This window comes from Pleuronectes platessa, chromosome 1 (genome assembly GCF_947347685.1).
Source record: "Pleuronectes platessa chromosome 1, fPlePla1.1, whole genome shotgun sequence".
In the NCBI taxonomy this organism is placed as follows: domain Eukaryota; kingdom Metazoa; phylum Chordata; class Actinopteri; order Pleuronectiformes; family Pleuronectidae; genus Pleuronectes; species Pleuronectes platessa.
The window spans coordinates 4,523,616-4,542,001 of record NC_070626.1 but is presented as its reverse complement, the minus strand read 5'-3'; the positions used below and the strand labels follow the sequence as shown (position 1 = coordinate 4,542,001).

At 40.9% G+C, this 18,386-nt stretch overlaps 1 protein-coding gene across 1 annotated transcript; it reads right to left on the bottom strand.

The window, feature by feature from the left end:
• Window positions 1–47: 47 nt before the first annotated feature.
• Window positions 48–17,461, bottom strand: LOC128438732 (AP-2 complex subunit alpha-2). Its single transcript, XM_053421403.1, has 22 exons — window positions 17,256–17,461; window positions 15,450–15,518; window positions 13,442–13,584; window positions 13,070–13,263; window positions 12,231–12,360; window positions 11,557–11,658; window positions 11,342–11,450; window positions 10,703–10,853; window positions 10,250–10,418; window positions 9,756–9,893; window positions 9,486–9,668; window positions 8,850–8,947; window positions 8,277–8,508; window positions 8,000–8,164; window positions 7,152–7,285; window positions 6,082–6,164; window positions 5,577–5,665; window positions 5,310–5,434; window positions 5,114–5,230; window positions 4,086–4,155; window positions 2,816–2,950; window positions 48–2,696 (listed from the first exon to the last, which is right to left on the bottom strand). The coding sequence occupies exons 1-22, from the start codon at window positions 17,320–17,322 to the stop codon at window positions 2,619–2,621; spliced, it is 2,781 nt and encodes a 926-aa protein (XP_053277378.1). The 5' UTR covers window positions 17,323–17,461; the 3' UTR covers window positions 48–2,618.
• Between the last annotated feature and the right edge of the window lie 925 nt (window positions 17,462–18,386).

Here is an 18,386-nt window from a genome sequence, read left to right as displayed (position 1 = left end):
TTTCAAGAAAAGTGTTTTAAATGAGTCATATTGACCATATTATATAATTATAGTGTAGTAAATGTTTATTTCCATAAAAAGGTAAGTAATATGATTACACTTGTGTTTATTTGTAAAAACATCTATTGTATGAGGATATTGAAGAGCAACACCACATCCAGCACATTCCTGTCAGGCCCAGGAGCCCTTGTTAGGAGGCACAGAGAGAGAGAGACACCGAGGTCCACAGCTGAAATGGCAACGGATCCAAAACATGGAGTTCAGTGGATAAAGCAACAGATTCACTCAGTACATGGTGCTGTTACTGACAAGGCCCAAAGATCTACAGCATAGTTTAATGTAACCTCATGCTACACATCAACAATCGATTTTTTTTGTGTGATCACTAATTGATCAAATCAATAAGTTTTCATTACATCACTAAGGTTGTGCGTAGGACTGGACTAGATCTGGACACTGGTAAAAAGCAGAGGTCTGGTTGAGCATGTGTCTGTACTGTTTAGTCAGTACAATACACTGACCCAAACATAGTTTATACTACTGCAGAGTATACTGCACAAAAATATGTAAAGACACAGGTTCTGCTGCTTTGAACATGCATTCACTGAATTGTTGTGCCATGTGCGGAAAAACAAGCTGTAAACAGAACATTGAATTATCACCTCAGATATTATAACAAGCAGCCTAATTACACATGTAGCAAACTGACTATCATCAGCATTTGTGTTGTGTTTCTGGCGGCCTGCTCTCATCTATATTGTGTTACTGAAACACTGCGTTTCATTTGGTGCTGGTGGGCAGGTCGTGTGCAGCGGCCTGACTCAGCAGAGCGCTCAGTCTGAGCCACAACAGTTCAGTCACAAAACCAGAATAAAGAATTGAAAGATTAAAATTAAACAAACATAATACTTCAGAGGAGAATCAGTCGGGTGTTAATTCTGTGTTTGTCTCAAAACAACTTTCACACTAAACACAAGCACTATAATACAGGAAACAGTCTAGAAAGAACATTTTCAAGTGGTCACTAGCAATTAAACTTTCTTCTAATCATTGCAAACTAATGATTTCACTCATTGCTACACATCAGAAGTCCCTGAACTTCCACATTTGTGCTGAACAGGATACACAAAGTGACACCGGGGCACCTGACAAGACACAAGTGATTATATGTTATAGGCCCATAGTCACAGTAAAGCTTTTCAGGTCCAGATAAGGTAACATCTATAGGTGAGTTGTTTAACCATGGAAGAAATAGTTTACGATCTTTTCACTTACATGCTGAGAGTGAGATCTCACTCTCCTTTCACTGTCTGAGAAAGAAATGAAGCTACAGTCAGAGGACGATTAATTTAGCATTACAGACCGGAAACAGGCGAAAGCCGCTTCACTCGCTGAGTCCAATGGTGAAAAAAATAGCCCACTACATACACCTCTAATTAAATAACCTGTCATGTCTTGTGTGTTTGTACAAAAAACAGCCATGTGAAAAATAGAAATTGCTGTTTTAGAGGGTTTAGGACTTTGACATATCAAACTGCAGATTGATGTTTTAAATCCTGCTTTAGACGTAACGGTAGGAGTTCCTTTTCACCTTTGGACAGAGCCAAAGCATCAAGTATGACAATACAAGTACATTTTATAAAAGAGAAAATACACTTGGTTATACAGACATGGGAATATCACCGGTTTGGCCGTGTTCTGTGAAGAAGTGTAGTGTGGTGCTTTAGACTCTCATCTTTTTGAAGGCTCTTTCTCTTCTTGACAGAGAAGATTTAGAGGCACTTAAGAGAAGCAGAGAACCTGGAAACAAAATGACCTCTTCACCGTGAGAAGCTGATTATCCATCTGCTACCTGCTGTTCTATATCCATACCTTTTATCCGAGTGTCAGGATTGTATGTGTAAAATTTGTGCTGAATGCAGCTAAAATCTTCCCAATGAAACTAAAAATACAAAGCTTTGATTTTCCTATTGAGATGACTTTGGTGTTTTTACAAAAGTGCAAGTGGGTGAGGAGACGAGGAAAAGCTTTTCAGTCCTGTGTAACAATGGTTTGAAACAACTGAATTCATAGTTGAGATCATTGGTAAATTCTTCTTCTTCTCCTACTGAGATTTTCAACTGACTCGGTCTCATTCACGTCTCCTCAGCGACTCTTCAAAATGTCTAAATAGGAAAGGCAGTAACCAAGCAGCTAAAACACACTAAGGGCCTGGACACACATACGTAAATGTATCACTGGCGAACCTTCGCTTTCTGTTCACTTCCAACCTTTGCGAGCAAGGGGGCGAATGAAACATTCACTTCCTGTGGGGAAGCAAATCTCCAGTGTGGCTTCACATGGAGCTCAACCCGTCATTTGCCTGCATCTGCGTACGTGTGACGTGTCCTAAAACTAAACTGTTCAGAGCTGCAGAACATACGATCATTCAGAGGTGTTCACAGTGTGTGCGCAAACACATGTATCACACACACATAATCTAGGTTGAAACCAGTGACACATTAGTAAAGATATGTGTGAAAAATAACTTGAATAAAAAAGAGAATGTACACAGTACAATACATCAGTTCCAATCAAAGGAGAGTAAAGGTGTAAAAAATGCTGGAGCTGTGCTGAGTCTAAAACTGTTCAGAGAGGAGGTCACACAGTCTCTGAGACACTGATTCCCTGCTGGTCCGGAGGGTGAGACGGTACATCTGCACAGAAAATACACACACAGTTACTCAGTCTGAGAGATGGTGGTTCAATGCAGAGATGAGTTTAAGATTTGCGTGCGTGTGAGTGTGCATGTGCGTGTGTGTGTGCGTGCGTTTACCTCGGCTGGTGCGTTGGGTTCAAGTCTGAGCAGACAGCCCACCTGAGTGTTCTTAGTGTGAATGACTCCAGCTCCAACAAAGTTTTCAGGATTGGGATCCACCTGCTCCAACAGAGCGACGCCGAAACCTAAGATCTGCATGAGAACATACAAGAGAGATCAAAATGTTTTCCACACAGGGCTGAAGTCTGTCAGAACAACGTGGACCTTGAGTCTAGATTCTTTTCTTTAATTCTGTTCCCCGTCGTCTGCAATAGTGATGATCACAGCCTGCTCTTATTGGTGCAGGTTGTTACCTTAATAAAATGATCTGCATTCATTCTCAATACACTTTTCCCTCATATGGGAACTTATCAGACACATGAGACTATAGCTATTTTCAGGCATGAACTCCAGTTAATGTTGAATATTGGGTTTCATTTTTCCTTTCATTTATGAGAAACACAGCAGGAGATTGTCTGGGCTAGACACGTTCAGAACAACTGGATAATATCTAGAGTGTTCATGTGAGGAGTGACGGCCGGGGAGAGCAGCAGGAGGCAGGACAGAACATATTAATTCTGTTGTGGAAATCACAGGTTTTTGACTACAGCACAACGACCCAGGCACCTGCTCTTATCGTCAAATGCTCTGAAATAGCAGTGTCTATGGCTTCTCTTTTTCACCCCCAGATCTTTGGGTTAATTTTGTTTTTTTCTGTTTCACATGTTAAGCACACTATCAACACGCCCAGTCACTGGCTGTGTATTCTCCGGACAGTTTCCTGCTGTATTCTGACAGGGGATCACTCAGGTGATCACGTTCTCACATTCATTCCCTCTGATCTCAAGAAAATGCCCAGACTTCGTTTCATGTCTAATATCAGCATCGACATCATATGTGAGTTTCATTAACAGCCAATTGTTTTCACACTGAATTTTTGTCTTGTATAGTTAAGAATTAAAAGAGGGAAAAAAAGTTTGGGACTCTAACATTGTGGAATGTCGCTTCATGCCGGAAGTGTCTGGAGAATGATCAATAGGTTTTAAATCAGACATTAAAGAAATGAAATAGATACTAAATATATACTAATATACTAAATGGAGCACTATTAAAACCAGTAGAAAACTTGGAGCAAAAACAACCAAAGGAAGCAGACCATTAATGAAGATTTTCTCTTTGCTGTGATGATGTGTGTATAATCACAGCTAACAAAGGAGTATCTCGCAATGAGCTGGTGGATGTCAGCAGCTGAGAAGTTTCTATTAAAAAGGTTGGATTGTTTTGGTACCTTGGCCTTGATAACGTCTGTGTCCATCGGGTGTTGGGCTTTGAAGATTTTCTGAACCTCTTGCTGAGGCCTGAGGACACAGAGAGAAGGGGGGAGGAGGATACATACTGATTTTCACAAGGAGGAAAATAACAGCAACCATCAACGATAAAAACTCATATATACACAACCTCATTCTGTTTCAACTTTTTGTTGTTACATGCTTCCTTTAAATAAATCCTTCCAAATAATGTGTATTTGGACCAACCTAGACTAGATATTTAAGACATTGTTAATACATCCAATATTTGAAAGAAATTCCACTAGTTAAGCTAATAATTCGAATTTATATATAAACAACAAATTTGAAAGGTAATAAAGCAAACTCAGTTTCATTCTATGAAAACCCCAGACTTTAACATCAGAATCTGGTTTCCTCATTGCTCACTTTAACAGTTTCAGCAAGAGAGCTGCAACCAGCATTAACACAGGCCAGGCAAACAGCCCATTCCAAACAGGCATGTGGAGAACAGGCACTGCACTAGAATTATTTCATAATAATAATTATATCATACATTTATCAAAGTTTTAGACTTTTAAGACTTCAAAAGAAACCCTGGGCACGTTGTTGCCTAAAAAATTTGCTTCGATCAAGTACCACCGCCAGGTTAAGGGAGTTTTTACTTAATTTGAATTTGATACAGCAGATATAAGAATTATATCAAATATAATATTTGTCTCAGTAGAATGTGGCAAATGTGATGCCAGCTTAAAATAAAAAGCCTGCTAAAATAATAGATTTTGGAGCACTTGCATAATCCTATTTTTGTCAAAAGAACTGGCTTCAACAAGTGGTGCAACTAAAGCTGTTATACTTCCAGATTGATCTGTTGATTTTTTAAAATCTTTTTATTAATCAATTAAAACGTTGAACTGATGTTGTTCAACTGTTGGCGTTTCTTCTGACAGAGACATGAAATACAGGAAGGGACATCACTTACTGCCGACAGGAAAAAGCAGCATAGCACTGATAAAATGGAGAGTCTTACGATCCAAGCTGTTTCCAGCGTTGGAAGAAGTCCTCGGACATCATCTCAGTGGGCTGGAAAAACTTGTTCAGCATCACAGGGAGTTTCACTGCAATGTTCTGAAGAGCTCCACCGTACCTGTTCACATACAGAGTGAGGAATCAGCTGATATTTCGCTGGATACCAGAAACAACAAAGGATGGATTCAGACACCAACCTGAACTGGATGTTGAGTATCAGTGCATCTGTGAAATCTGACACGCACTCAATGTTGAGGATCTGCTGGGCCTGAGCCCCACCTTCTACTACGGGTTCTACTGTCTTAGTCTGGACATTCAGCTGTGGAGACGAGGAGTCAAGGATTCTACCAATAACTAAACAACACAGGTCTGACAGCATCAGTTTGATACCTATTTACAAGACCCTTTCTGCTGTGCTGGAAGCCGAACTGAGTATTTAGCCACTGAGCAGTAGAAAGGATATGAGTCTTGAGTGCATCAGAACTGGTCACTGATGAGGAGAAGCTGAGGAACTGGGTAGATGTCTTGTTGCCATAGAACATGTGCACGCGACCTGGAGGACAACAGGAAAAATCATTCAGTTCCTCCTGTTTAACAGCTCACATCTGACCAGTATCCACTACATGTAAAATGATATACTCTATACACTATATACAAGTATCTGCAATTTCATTCAGATTCCCTCATTTGCTGGTTTATACTGAACCAAACAAGCTGACAAATCATTGCCCCTGTGAGACAGGATGTGTAACAACAGTGTCAGCGTTTTTTTGTAGCCATGTCAGCCCCCCCCCCCCCCTCTTTTCCCACAAGTTCCCTGTTCTTTTGCGGACAATGGATTGACAGAATTAATGCACAACATTGCTGACTTGAGCAGGCTGTGTAAAAGAAGTCTGATGTGACTTCCCAGAAGTAAAAGATGCACCATTCTGACCTATTATAAACACAATGTGATATCAAGCTTCTTACCCAGGTTCTGTCTGTACTCAGACTTCAGTCCAATCTGCAACAGCTGGTTCTCATAGATCACACCGTTGTTCTTACACACAAACCTGGAATTTAAAAGCACACAATTACACATTTACAACACAGAGTTTTGAAAACTTCTGCTTTAAGAAATGTTTTAAACGTTTTCACATTGGGAAAACATGGAAAAAAGGCAGGAGGCTGTTCAGACCAGATGCATGAGTTTACTGATACAGAACATATAAAGACTGTGTTACAAACTACAGTGGAGTTTTTAAAGTTGTGTTCTTAGATATGCTAGGAGGGTAGGGTCTAATAAAAGACACTATCTTTCTCCATTAGGGGAAAAACTAGATTCACTGTTTCTGCAGTTGAGCCATATGAGAAATTAAAAGTTAGGGTACCTCTGCAGCTTGGATCTGATCTTTTTTTAAGCAACACAATTTTTACTTTAAATTGCAGCTACATCAATAGTTTGATGGTTCACTGACTGGAATAAAGAGAATGGTGCTACTTTATTCATTATCCTTACCCTGAACACCTGTTCTTGCTCTAGGTAACTTTGATAAACGGGTAAAATCTCCTGTGAGAAGTGTGGAACTGATTGATAACTGCAGCTTCAATTGCCAGAATCAGGCACAACAAGTCAAAGACTAATGCCGAATTGTAGAGCAGTTAAAAAACAACAAAAGCGTAGAAGTCATTAGAAGACAGCATTTATCTCCAGTAACAGCGAGGAAACTTAAAATATGAAGAATTCTCCACGGAGTTTGTTGTACTTGTTACAGAAGCAGGTCTTCTGGTTCCAAAAGCTGGGAATCATGCGTAATATCTACCGTTCAGTTGAGTTTCAGTTCAGTGAAAGAGACTACACATTCAAGCGTTTTCTCAAGACAATGATAGACTTAGTTTTTTCCATTTAATCACTCAGACATGGAGCCCACCGGAAAACTCTGTAGAGTGCCTATTCATATCTTATTGAATGAGGATTACTGTATATCTGGCTATTTACAAACAGCTGCAACTACTATTTCTCAGCAAATTTCATCGACTATATCACAGTATGGTCTCACCTGGTAAAGTTTTCCTCGCACACGTCTGTGGCCTCCAGGGTAGAGCTGTCAGAGAAGACATCAATCAGCAGATTGGGTCCTGCTGCAGGGGTCGAGTTAAGATTCAGCAGGTCTGTGAAGGAGTGAGTGGAATCCTGGGAGAGAAACATCAGCAGACATAATCTTAAACACACAGCATCTACAAACAGAGCGCAACTAAATCTGAGTGCAAGTATTATGAATACTTGAATACAAAATAACTACAGTTATTGTGTGTTTGAGCATTTCACATACTGTTGACTGACTGTAAGCTGAGAGTTGAAACACACCGTCAGTGTCTGGGAAGGGCTTTATAATAAAGCACTAATGGCGCATCAAACAGATACATTTCCAATAATCAAACCACATAATTCGAAAACACACGAGACAAGAGCAGCTGTCACTCGCAGTGGTAATAAATATTCACTCAGTCATTCACTTTGCTATGTGTTGTTTCTAACTATCGATATACCATGATCCCAGCAGAGAGAATGACGGGGCTAGAAGAGGCAGGGCGGGGTCTGTTGGTAGGTAGAAGGTCTGCCAACAGCGAAAGAGATGACTGATGGAGGAAAAGAAAGAGGAGAGGAAAGACAGGGAGTAAAGGAGACAGGACAAGGAGAGGTGAAGATCAAGTAAACATTAAAAAGAAAGGAAAAGAAAGGTAAAGGCTATAAAATAGTAAGAAGCAATATGCAGAATATGCAGAATAGGACAGTGATAATGTTTATGTGATGAAGGGATAGGTACTGAAGTGAGGGGCACGCATTAAAAAATACTGTTCTGACCTTATTATACAGCTACTTATTACAGAGCTACTGTGGAGTCACCTTGCTAGTGGCTTCAGTTTTCTCGATGTGCTCAGTGTTGCCATTGACATTCCGCCGGGCGTCGTCGATATCGGGCAGATTGCCCGGGCCCTTCTTCCTCTTCAGCTTGGTAAGGATTGACGATTCTCTCTCAGGGAAAGGAGGCATTTCTTCTAAGACTGTGGCCTATGAAGAGACAGGGAGAGAGAGACAGGAATGTGAAGCCAGTTGCAGTTAACAGTAACAGAGGAGAGTGTTATAAATATTCTGTCCACTCCCTGCATAATTATTCACAAACCAATATGTCTGTGCTGGCAATGCAGCTGAGCCTCAAGTACTCGACGGCTCTCTGCTGAAGTTCCACGTCAGCGTTTCGGAGCTGGCTGTCCGACCGCAGGACGTCTTGGATCGTGGCCTTTATTTCCGGAAACAGGTTAATGAACTTGATGTAAGCCGACAGCAGCAGTGCACGAGTTGGTACAGAGCAGAGATGAAACTTGGAGTGAAGAAGGTTGAACTGGATCAGAGGGCTGAACAACAAATGACACAAAAAAAGACAATACATTAACAGTTAGACCTACTGATGTCAGCTCTGAACTAGATCAAAATCACATTACAAAAGTCAATAAACCATGACATCACAGAGGAGACATCACTGTTAGATTTTTCAAATGTCATTTTTCAGTATTGTGATAAATAAAACTTGTATAGCTACAGTCCAGATAACTCCTGAGGAAAGGGAGAAAATATGTTCCTATAGAAACTGTCAAAACCAACCAAATCAAAGACAAGAGCTGAGCAGAAACATCAGCTGAAAAATTATAGGACTTTCAGAACATAGAATTTCAATATGTGAATGATGTTCTTTTACCTGGAGCGTGAGTCACCAGCAATTAGGTTACCAAACTCTCCCAGGATGTAACCCCCCACCTTAACCAGGTTCTCATGGCAGGCGGGTGCCTGTAGTGCCTACAAGAGATCAAAAGGCATGACAGCATTGGGTAGGATTAATGTGGAATAAACAATAAACTGCTGTCTACTCTAAAGCTGTTTTCAGTCTGAAAATGTGCCACATCACATATGAAGAACGCAGCATAGGATTAAACAGGTCAGATGCGTTCAGGACAAATTCGACAACATTCAGGCAAGAGGTGCCTGGGAGGAGCATTCAGGAGGAACAACAAGTTGTATAAATTCTGCTTCAGAAAATAGTTATTTTGTTTACAGCTGTTCAACACCTGTGTGTTCTTCAAAGAGCTCACTCGCTGGGAATTAGCTTTTTTCCTGCAGTATTCTCACATGGGCTCACACTGTGACATGTTCCATTCTTTTAACTGAATAGCTGGAGGGAAAGGTTCAGGAAAAGGTCCTTCCAGAAACTTTCAGGAAAATCAATGCATGTTTGAAAGCAATTGTTATTTAGGTGGCAACCACTCAGACAATATGTAGATGTTTTGATAGCCACTGATGTAACGCACAATGGTCATTTTTAATCTGTGACGCTCACCTCAAAAACAGTCTTGGCAGCATAGCCTTGGACGTCGTCTTGGTTTATGACAATCTGAATGACCCGATACCACACTTCTTCACTGACATGGTCGCCGGCCATGCGGATGAGGTTGAGGATGGTATCCACGTACCAGGTGTAGTCCACAGCATACTTCTCTGCCAGGATGGCCACCTTAAGCACCTGAGGTAGAGAAAAGCGAGAGGCTGAGGGTGAGAGAAGCACATATAGGAATATATGACGATGGTAAGGCTTATGCTGATGACCCACTATCTCCTCTCTGATTGAGTAGTCGGCCGTCTCCAGGTAGCTCAGCATCTCTGCCACAATCTGCTTGGCATTGCTGCGGTCACACATGGCGTAGAGCAGATCCACAGCCCGCTGACGGACACTCACGTCCCGCTCAGTCTGTATTGAAGACACACATTAACAGAAGGTGTGAAATGACACATGGGATACTGGCCGCCAACTCCCGACTATCCCCCCCTGGCATCCACATTATTTGAAAGAGCAGATCATTAGGTTCCGTCACAGTGAGCAGAAGTTGGGATTTGAATTCCTCTCGTTAAAAAATCAAAAGAGACCCACTTCACTATTTGAAAATAGCACATTGTTTTGGAGTTCTGCTCAAGAAATAAAACGATAACAGACGAATGGACAAATCCATCACTTTAACACAGGAGACTTAACTAACAAAGCGATGCACATATTTTTTCACCTTAAAATGCAAAAGTTTATCATTACACAACTGATGAAGGACTCACCTTTAGAGCATTGATCACAGTTTCTATATGAGTCTTTACGGCCTCGTGAGAAAACTCTGAGCTGGCCAGCGTGCACATACTCTCCAAGGCCAAGTAACGGAGGTTGGTCTCCCTGTGCTGCAGGAACTGACCTAACTGGTTACAGGCCCGTACCAACAGCGTGGGCTCACTGAGGGACGAGACACAAAATCAGAACTGTGGAACATCCAATAAACCATTTCAACATTCAAAGTGTGACCCAATGACAGCTACAGCAGCTTTGACCTGAGGTAAAACATAATTTGTTCTGTTCTTTGTGTTTTTTTGCAATATGTGGTGTAAAATCTAACATTTATCTTTCCGGTGACACTAAAGGTTAACTTCTCCAGCACACTTTCTTTTTCCACAACACATCTCTTTAATCCCTTATATTCCAGGAATTGAGCAAAGGTAGTCATTGTGAATGTGAACAACCTGTCATGGTGGATGATGAGGGCGATGGCTTCAAACAGAACAGCGTTCTTTGCGTTGGAGTGCTGGACCTTCTTGGACTTGGGTGGCTCCTGGGCTTTATTGAGGATGGTCTCCAGACACTCGGTGAGACGACTTCGCAGCGCTGCATCCTCTGCAACAACACAGCCTTCGGCCTTAACACTCGCCAAGTCTTTGCTTCCACAAACTCTCAGTATAACGCCTTCATCATACATTGTTTTTATATCAACTTGAATAACATCACTCTGTGTCATGTCACTTGACAAGAGACATATGAAAATATGGTGTTGTGGAGAATAAACAGGCAGTGGCAGAGAGGGAGAATACTAGAAAATACATAAAGTGGAATAATTTAATTATTCATGTTGGGACCATAAATATCTATATCATTATTATTATTATTCAATTCAACTGCAAGTTGGTGAAATATTTTGCTGTGGATCAAAGCATTAGAAAATATGTAATTGTTAATAGTAATAGATGTGCAAACGTTTTCAATGAGAGAGGTTTTCTCCATTTACCAATGGTAAATTTCACTATTTTTATGGTTAAACAGTAAGTTTCCACACAGGTCTGTGGTTTTTCTGGCCTACAGAAACAGAAGAATGTTATGTATCATACCAGGTGGAGGGTAGCACTGAAGAAGACGCAGCAATTTGACAGATAGCCATGGTGCAGCCACGAAGTAGTATGTATAGTCCTGTAGGTCGATGGATGCGGATGTCACAATCTACACATGAAAGAACAAGATAGGATGTCAACAGATGCCAAGTCAGATTTCCTGTCTGACCTCAGTGAGATGAAGACATTGTGTGAAGCTGGAGAAAGACACACACCCTGCTGAGCCTGGCCACAGCAAGTGAGATGGATGTTTTGAAGTCGTCAGGACTCTTCTGAGCCAGAGTGGTAATAAGGCTGGTGGCTGCTGTAACCACTCCCTGAAAACAGACACACACACACAGCTTTATAACAAAAAGTTCAGACCAGCAAACAATGTGTTTCATCCTCTGGGCAACTGTGTTTTGGGTGCAGAGAAAGTGATAAGTGGTATACTAATGCTATACACAATATAACCCTATGAGCCCTATGAGTCAAATAGTGATTTGTGAATATTGGTTATACAAATAGAATTTAATTGATTGACTATACAATATATACTATATACAAATTATAGTAAACAGTTTAAACTGTATCTGTAGCAGAAAAATCTCCACAAAATGAACTTCAATCAAACTGAATAAATGTTACACTTTACAAAGAGACATACAAAAAATTTTATGATTTATTGCGTTTCTCAATAATTCTTCAAACCATTTCACCACCACCCAGTTTATTTCATCAGTGAGAAGCTCCATTTCCTTTGTGCAATGCATTGAGCAAGAACAGTGTTCATCGAAAGTATTTAGCAGGCATGCCTCCTTCTCTGAGGTTACTTCACTTTGATACTACAGACTCAAAACCTCCTCGAACCAATGTGTAGTGTGGAACTGGGACATGGGCAGGATCTTACCAGGTGCTGGTCATTAAGCAGATGAACCACTCGAGCCGTCCATTCACCCATGGGTACCAGGTCAGGAGACGTCCTATTGAGTCGCAGCAGACACAGTGCTGCACTCTGCTTCACGCTGTCCATGGTGTCCCTGATAGGAGCAAGCACAATAGAACTTGATTATTCACTAATCAATACAAACAATATACAAGTGAAATTGTCATTGTCGCAGTCCCACACTTTAATCCTTAAGATTTCAGTCGTGTTTAATTTGGCGATACTTGTGTATGTTTATGAAGTACATTATAACAGTACAGGTTCCAGAGTTCACAAGAATGTACACGCATCAACCACTAGGGATGGCTGCTCTGTCAGAGATGCAACAGAAGATTAGCAGAATTAATGTGTGTTTACAGCACAGCCTGAGAAACTGTGGAGCACAGACCACCCTGCCCACCCTCATCCTGTTATAGACAGGGAGGCACTTTGAAATGCTGAATGTGCTAGCTCCGTTTCCTGTACATCTGTGAACCCTGAAATGGCAGGAATGGCTGACTGCACCCACTGCATTCAAATCTACTATATAAGACCCAAATAAAAGGCTTTAAATGCAATGAAGAGCAATTGCAGAAAAAACTATGAAGAGTAAACAGAAATATGGTCAGGCGAAATTAAAATCTTAAGGATTAATGACTGAAGAAAATAACTGATTTCATTCCCACTGCTGATACAAAACCCAAGAACATTTCTTATTTTGTCAGATGCTAACCAAATGTTCGCAAGATGTCTGAAATAAAACACTGAAAGTGGCCTAGAGTCACATTAACTCTCTATAGATGCATTAATGTTTATGTACAAACCCTGCCACCAAGATCCTGGGAATTTCCGAAGCGAAGGCCTCCGCCATCTCTCTGCTGCCCACATTAGCGATGCAGTGCAGAGCCAGGTTCATGAAGGTTGGGTTTCGGCTGGCCAGGTCATTCTTAATGCCATTGTTGATGAGGCTGATCAGGTCGCTGTTAGAATTCACCAGCACTGAGATGAACAGGTAACCCTGAAGGGAGACGTATTTTGGAAAACAGTTTTTTAGTGAAATTCTACTGTGTTTGTAAAAGTTAGATACACACCCGTTAGCTCTACTCTGATGGGAATTTCAATCAAACATATTTACATAATCAGTGCTTAATGAGAACTTAGCTATTGACACTTTATGAACTTAAGGAGACACTTACAATTTGTTTCTCTGTGTACTTGTTGGAGCTGAGGAGGTTGACGGCCTCCATGTGTCCGAAGTCAATATCATGTCCCAGGAGAAAGATGAAGAGCAACTTGCAGACATACTTTTTCTTACTGTAGCCATCTAGAGCCTTGTCTCCTATCCACACATGCACACATGTACACACACAGACACACAACACACACACAGAGATAGCGATGAATGTCTATGAACTTACAAATGCAGAGGTCTGTCATTTCCCTGGATACAATAGGAGGTACAGAATACATTCAGTCAGAAGAGTGACGGAGGAAGGAGGGTGGTGGGGGTTGGGAGGATTTATTTTATAATCCATGGGTGGAATGAAAGAATTTAGAGTATTCCGAGTTGGGGCTATGTCCATGTTTTAATTTGTCTCCTACTAGTGGTTGATACTATGTCTGATTAACAAATATACGTTTTATAAATAATCAAGATTTTTACAAGTTTTTCCTTCAATGCACTCTGCCTAAAACTATAAAGAAATATATTATTCATGGCCACCATCACCATGCGCTGCCAATGCAGCTGCCAATGCAGCTGCACTACGCGCAGATACTGTGACAGCATCTGTGAGTTTAATTTTACTCGTTAACACTCACATTTTAATTTCTCTGAGTCAAAGAGATTTGAAGAAGCTGTGCAGTATGGCCATAGTTTAGTTATGAGATATCCTAAGATATCACAGAGCATCTTGCATGCTGCTAACAGTACTGTCAGCTGAAGGACCAATCACACTGTATGGCAGCAGAGGAGGTAGAACCAGCATCTGGTTCATAGAGAGTTTAGTCGACTTTGCTAACACACTGGACTGGAGCTGAGAGCAATGGTGCAGATACATCACAGATTGGCAGTGGGGTTATTTCCAGACAAGAGTTATATCCTGCAACACAGAAACTTAAAAGCAGGGAAAGAGGACAAGCTGTTAGGATACAAAGTTCACCAAACTGCACAGTAAACTAAAGTCCACTGCATTCAGAGGATGATTACAGAGACTAAAGCTGACTTTCTACTCTGTTTTCACTTTGACTAGAAAAGAGAGGCTAGATTTGATCATTTCTCATATGGAAAACAGTAGTGATTGGTTGATTTTTTTTTTGCTGAAAATCTGAACTGACAAATGCTGCAGTGATTGGTCAGATTTCTGTTACGTCTTGTGATCAGTTTGAGGCTATATCCTGGACGGACTTGGCCATGGTTGGGATTTTGCATTCTATTTCCTTCTAGAGTTTTATATTGATTTGATAGTTGTGTCCTGATGTCCAGAGAAATGCTATGCCTGTAGCTACCAACATGTTTTGAGATGATAATTTTTTACTGTGACCGACAGTTCTGCTCCACTGAACTGTTGAGCTTCCTCATATGGCACTAAAACACAACGGCTGGGAACAAAGGGCTTGTTGGACTGCTGACAATAAACTTTCCCCCAACATATATTCCTGTGTTCGATTGTATGCGAGTGCAATTTTTTTTTTCAATTTTAAAAGACAAACACATAGAAAAACTAATCATCATCAATGAGAATCTTCTCTGACATAATGGTGAAGAAGGAGAGCACATAGGTAATGTGGTAGAAACAACACAGGCCAGATTGCTGGGCTCTACATGCAGAGGAGCTTCATTCTAGAGCAAACTAATTATAGGCAGCGTGGAACAGGTGGCAGGAGAAACAACACCAACAGGACACTGAAACAGATATATTCACAAAGAGGTGTGTGGACTTGTGGACAGTGCAGTCGTAGCAAAAGTAATTTAAACAAAGCTGAATAAACTGAAAAGGGTCAAAGTCAAATCAGGGTCACAACATTGGTTCATGAATCAGTAGCAGTAAACAGAGTCAGGGGAACTTGTTTCCTGGAGGGCCAAGTTCTTTATATCAATCAGGTGCTATGAGTCAGACTTTGGATGGAACGAGAAGAGCAACTCATGGCCCTCTGTGGCAAATACTGTAAGTTGAGCCTGATTTCTCAGAATGGTTCACCTACCTTTAAATTTGGAACGGATATTGGCCAGTTCCTTGTTTATTCTCTTTATCTCAGCCTCCTTACTTTTACCTGCAAATAAATAAAGACATGTTGCATGTTATTGCATGCTACAATAATGTGGTCAGTCACAAACCATCCATTTGTTTGCTCTGTATTTGCTCCTTTTTGATGTACTCTCAATATGTTGCTAGCTGTGTAAACATGATTTAAACATTCACTCAATGCAACAGAATGGCTTTTGTGTTTCTGTCTCTATGTGTTTTTTTATATTGATCATACGAGCTCCATTATACAGATGTCTATTACATAGATTGGACACTTAACTAGGGTCATCATCACTGATTACTTCTCAAAGAACAGCCTCAAATCTTCCCAGCAGGGATTTAACAAGTTGAACGTGTTGACACAACAGCGCCACATTGCTGCAGATTTGTTGGATGCATACTAAAGCTGCAATTATATCATTCGTCACACAACCAAAACTTGCTCTATTGGATTAACAACAAGTGGTGGGATGTTCTTTTCACCTTTACTCCCCAACATACATCAGAAAATATCTGTACTTTCTTCTCCACTACATTTTGTCAATGCATTGTGTTACATGTTCATTTTGTTTATCTATGACAGAAAGGGGAATTAGTTCACTGATCCAATCCACAGCAGCCAAGCACATCTGCAGCAGCAGCATCACTGGTAAAGAAAGGGTGGTTAGGGTAACCCTAATTCTCACCCTTACCAAAAATATATTCATAAGAGGCCACCGCCATGACTCAGCCAATAATTAATGGATATTGCAATGTTTTCTATATTGCTATTGATGAAGTGATATTGTTAACATCTTGTTATTGTTTAATCACCCCCTCAGACATATTTACAAATAAAAGTCATCTTAACCAGATTATCTTCTCTGTGTATTGTCTGTTTTATCAAGTTATGAAACCTGTTCAAACATGTTCCTTAAATGATTAATGTGTCATAAGTGTAAATAGTCAGTTTTCTCATAGTTGTGAGACACACGCCATGTAAAAGCAAAACATTTACATAATAAGTATGTAATTAATTACTACAAGTAATTACTAAATCATAATTGTGCTATGTGTAAGTCAAACACTATTATTACTTAGTATTGCCATTATTGTCAGTGATTAAAAAAATTATTAATAAACAGTTGGAGGCAGTACGTTTATCAGCTCTCTTATATCTGATATGAGGGTAACATGGGATCAACACAGATCATTACATTTAAAAACAATGATTGTGTGATGTGTGTGTTACTAGGTATAAATCGTCTCATACTGACAGCCAGCTCTAGTACAGGCGGTTAGCGGGACACTTGACCAACACACAGAGCTGTTGATAATGTGTCCTTCAGACGTTCCCTCAAACATCCCGGACAACGTCTCCATACGCTAGTTTTAAATGGTGTCAGAGTGGAGTCTACACTTCTGGTGTGACAGTATATGAAGCTGGGATGTGGCTGCACGGAGCTGAAACGCTACAGACCAACACAAATGCCAGTTTCGCGTTATCTCCGTCTGGCGGTGCGGTCCACGCCCTTCGACGATAGCTTCTGGATGCTACCAGCTAACTAAGTAACGTTAGTGCATGCTAACTAGCTAAGCGTCTCTCTCGTGCTGTTCCGACTCAATTCCCTTTGCAAAGCCCTGTGAACTGTGAGGAGGAGAAACAGACACACTCCGCGCCATGCTTTGGGAACGACATGCCGGGTTGACATTAGGTCAGAGCTGCGAGCTAACTGGTCACTAGCCGAACCAAGAGGCTTAAGAGTGGGATCAACAAACTCACAGTTCCTGATGTCAGAGATGAACACGGCCAGGCCACGCATCCCGTCCCCTTTAGAGACCGCAGGCATGTTCTCCTTGTTGCTTTCCCCTGTGAGTCAAACACTCGGATCATACGAGGTAACTTGTTCCGCAGTTGTTTTGCCACAGCTTGGAGGAGGAGGAGGAGGAGGAAGAGCAGCAGCGCAGGGACCGGAGATATGACGTAGACAGGATCCAGACACGCTACGCCTGGGTCAATGACGTATAAGGATTTTCTACAGGCCAATTTTAAAATACAACAAAAAAAGAATATCTATTATAATTATTCAGACATTAGCAAAGTTGTGTACACATAAAAATGAATAAATAAATCTTTTTATTTTAGTGTTTTTTCATCTAGATGAATTGGCCGTGGCCTTGAAAAATGTCATGTGGTGCGACCGACATTTATCTTAAAATAGATAAATTTCCTTAATATGCTTACATTTTTTTATAATTTCTCAATAATATAGAGTCCTTAGTCACAAATTAGTTGCATTTCTTATGAGTTTTTGAAAATAATTATCCCATATTTTGGTTCTATAATGTCACTGTCCCCTTATTAAATGTAGTTAACAGACTTATTTTCCCGGTAAAGTGTTTACAATTTAAAATTAGGGTTAGGGTTAGTGATAAAAGAAGGGCGTAGAGACTTGCAAGTAGGCTCTACCCCCACTAATGCAGGCACTCCCGATCGATTGATACCATACCCGAGCTTATACGACCTTCGGAAGTGAAAAACCCAATTTGTGAAGGCCGGCGCTTGGCTCTGCAACTGCGGCTGCGGCTTTTCACGCAGTTGTGTCGATGGACTCGTTTTAATTTATGGTTCTCCAAGGATTGTGCGTGTTGCAAAGCAATTCACCGCCAGAACACTAGGTGGAGTAACGTAGAGCACTCCCGATCGCAATTAGGGTTGGGGTTAGGGTTGTCGTAGAAGCTCGGGGTTGGTACCAATTGATCGGGGGTGCCCGCATCAGTGGGGGTTGAGCCTACTCACAAGTATCTACGACCTTCTTAACCATAACCATAACCATAACCCTAACTCTAACCCTAACCCCAGCCCGTAACACTAACCCTAATTGCAACACTAACCCTAACACTTCACCAATAA

Excerpts from the sequence above, each read along its gene's own strand:
- LOC128438732 (XM_053421403.1), bottom strand. The coding sequence starts at position 17,322 with ATGCCTGCGGTCTCTAAAGGGGACGGGATGCGTGGCCTGGCCGTGTTC. Across the intron at positions 7,286-7,999 it reads AAACTGAAGCCACTAGCAAG|GATTCCACTCACTCCTTCAC; the intron begins GTGACTCCACAG and ends TTTCTCTCCCAG. Across the intron at positions 4,156-5,113 it reads CGCTGGAAACAGCTTGGATC|GCCTCAGCAAGAGGTTCAGA; the intron begins GTAAGACTCTCC and ends CTGTGTCCTCAG.